Raw genomic sequence first — 2,450 nt, 5'->3', positions numbered from 1 at the left:
GCCCGGCCGGACCGGCGGAGGCGGATCCCGGGGCGGGGCCTGTCCAAAGAGATGGGGCGGGCCTTGGGGCGGGGCCTGCGCTGGTGGGGCGGGGCCTGCGCAAGAAAGTCCTGGAAAGGGGAACCCGAGCCTCGGGTGGGAGCCGGATCTGTTGCCCTGCAGGGACTGGGGGACTAAACTCACCCTGTCCTCTCGGAAGAGAAGAGGAGCCCGGGGTAGACCTAGGGCCGGGGAGGCGGTGACAGCATTTGGCACTAGAGCCGAGGCCTGAAATGGCAGGCTAAGGAGCCTGGCTCCATCGTGGCGAAAGGGTGGGCCCTTTGAGGTTGAATTCCTGAGATTTGTTACCCAGGGCACGAATCAGTTTCACAGCAGTGGCCTCACATTGCAGAATCTTTAGACATGCTGGTGGGGCAGGCATTTTTGTTCCCATTGAATAGATGAGAAAACAGGCCAAACGCCTGGACTCTTCTCAGGCTGGCCCTAATCTCCCACACTGGCCTCCTCTCCGCTCCCACAGTACAATGCCCCTTGGGAAACCCTACCCTCCAGCCCTTCCTGCGCCTCTTTGCTCCCTGCCTTACACATTTTCTGCCCTAGAACATCACTCCTCAGCTGCCAAGCATTACAGCCCCAATGCCGTCAGCCACCCTACCCTCCCTGCCTTGCCCTGGGTCTCAGCCTCTTTGTGTCTGGGATCCCATGGGATTTCTCTGTGAACACCTGCCAGTGGCCATGCGCGGCCAGTGGATGACGACCAAGAGAGTGGTGCCCAAAGGGGCCAAGTGGTTTCTCTGCACGCCCAGCCAGGGAGAGGCTGGCTGCAGGCACGGGCTCTGCCCCTCTGCACTTTGGCCCCTCCACGCAGGTCTGGCCCTCTCCCTCTGGAGCCTTTCAGATCACTGCCCCTGGCCTTCGCTCAGGCTGACTCTGATTCTTCACCTCCCAGCTTAAGCCTTGCCTCCTCAAGGATGCCTTCCCTCCCCTCCAGCTGGGTTAGGTGTCCCACCTCTGTACCTTCCATTTATTCAATCATCGGCAGATATTTAGTGAGCACCTGTTGTATACAAGCAGTGTGCTAGGCGCTAGGGATGCCGCGGGGAACAAGGCAGGAAAGGTCCCAAGCCGCGTCCTAGCTTCCTAGGCCCTCTCCTGTCTTGCCAGCACTCAGCACAGGCTGACCTGGGTGTGCCCCTGCCCCTCGCCCCCCTTGCTTTTTGCAGCTGCACCTGGTGGAGTCGGACCCCAACCACTTCGCCTCCCAGCTGGTGCACACCTTCATCCACTTCGATATGACAGAGCACCGCAGGGATGAGGAGAACGCGCGACTGCTAGCGGAGCTGGTGCGGGCGCGTGGCCTGCAACTCGATGGCTGCTTCTCCTACTGGGACGACTGCCTGGTGCTCACAGCCCTGCTCTGCCAGGAGCTGGGCTTGCCCTGCAGCCCGCCGGCCGCCATGCGCCTGGCCAAGCAGAAGAGCTGCACCCAGCTGCACCTGCTGCGTCGCCAAGGCCCGCCCTGGCCGGCGCCCTCTCTGCATGCCGTGCCCTGCTGCCCACTGAAGAGCGAGGCAGACGTGGATCGGGCTGTCCACCAGGTGCCTCTGCCCGGCGTCATGAAGCTGGAGTTCGGAGCTGGCGCAGTGGGTGTGCGGCTTGTGGAGAACGCGCTGCAGTGCCACGAGCACTTCTCCCACATTGCCCATGACCTGCAGGGCGAGGCTGACCACCCGGGCATTGGACTGGGCTGGGGCAATGCAATGCTGCTGATGGAGTTCGTGGAGGGCACCGAGCATGATGTAGACCTGGTGCTATTTGGCGGGCAGCTGTTGGCTGCTTTCGTCTCTGACAACGGCCCCACGCGGTTGCCTGGCTTTACTGAGACGGCGGCCTGCATGCCCACTGGGCTGGCTCCCGAGCAGGAGGCACAGCTGGTGCAGGCAGCCTTCCGCTGCTGCCTGGGCTGTGGGCTGCTGGATGGGGTCTTCAATGTCGAGCTCAAGCTGACCGGGGCCGGGCCTCGGCTCATCGAGATCAACCCCCGCATGGGCGGCTTCTACCTGAGGGACTGGATCCTGGAGCTCTATGGCGTGGATCTGCTGCTGGCTGCCGCCATGGTGGCCTGTGGCCTGCGGCCCGCCCTGCCTGCCCACCCTCGCGCCCGCGGCCACCTGGTGGGCGTCATGTGCGTGGTGTCCCAGCACCTGCAGGCGCTAAGCTCCACTGCCAGCCGTGAGGCCCTGCAGGCCCTGCACGACCGGGGCGTGCTGCGCCTCAATGTGCTCGAGGACGCCCTGGTGCCCGGCGAGTACGAGGAGCCCTACTGCAGTGTGGCCTGTGCTGGGCCCAGCCCGGCCGAGGCCCGTCTCCGCCTCCTGGGCCTCTGTCAGGGCCTGGGCATCGACGGGCCCCACTACCCCGTCGCCCACTTCCTGTCCCACTTCAAATAG

The 2,450-nt window shown here is 64.1% G+C and overlaps 1 protein-coding gene across 1 annotated transcript in view; it reads left to right on the top strand.

The window, feature by feature from the left end:
- The window catches only part of CARNS1 (carnosine synthase 1), a 4,973-nt gene extending 2,523 nt beyond the window's left edge, over window positions 1-2,450 (top strand). The window contains exon 6 of the mRNA XM_023738157.1: window positions 1,224-2,450. Coding sequence (XP_023593925.1) covers window positions 1,224-2,450 — 1,227 coding nt within the window. The remainder of the gene's footprint in view (window positions 1-1,223) is intronic.

The sequence above is a fragment of the Trichechus manatus genome, unplaced genomic scaffold (assembly GCF_000243295.1).
Source record: "Trichechus manatus latirostris isolate Lorelei unplaced genomic scaffold, TriManLat1.0 scaffold00113, whole genome shotgun sequence".
Classification (NCBI taxonomy): domain Eukaryota; kingdom Metazoa; phylum Chordata; class Mammalia; order Sirenia; family Trichechidae; genus Trichechus; species Trichechus manatus.
This window is presented reverse-complemented; position numbering and strand designations above follow the sequence as displayed.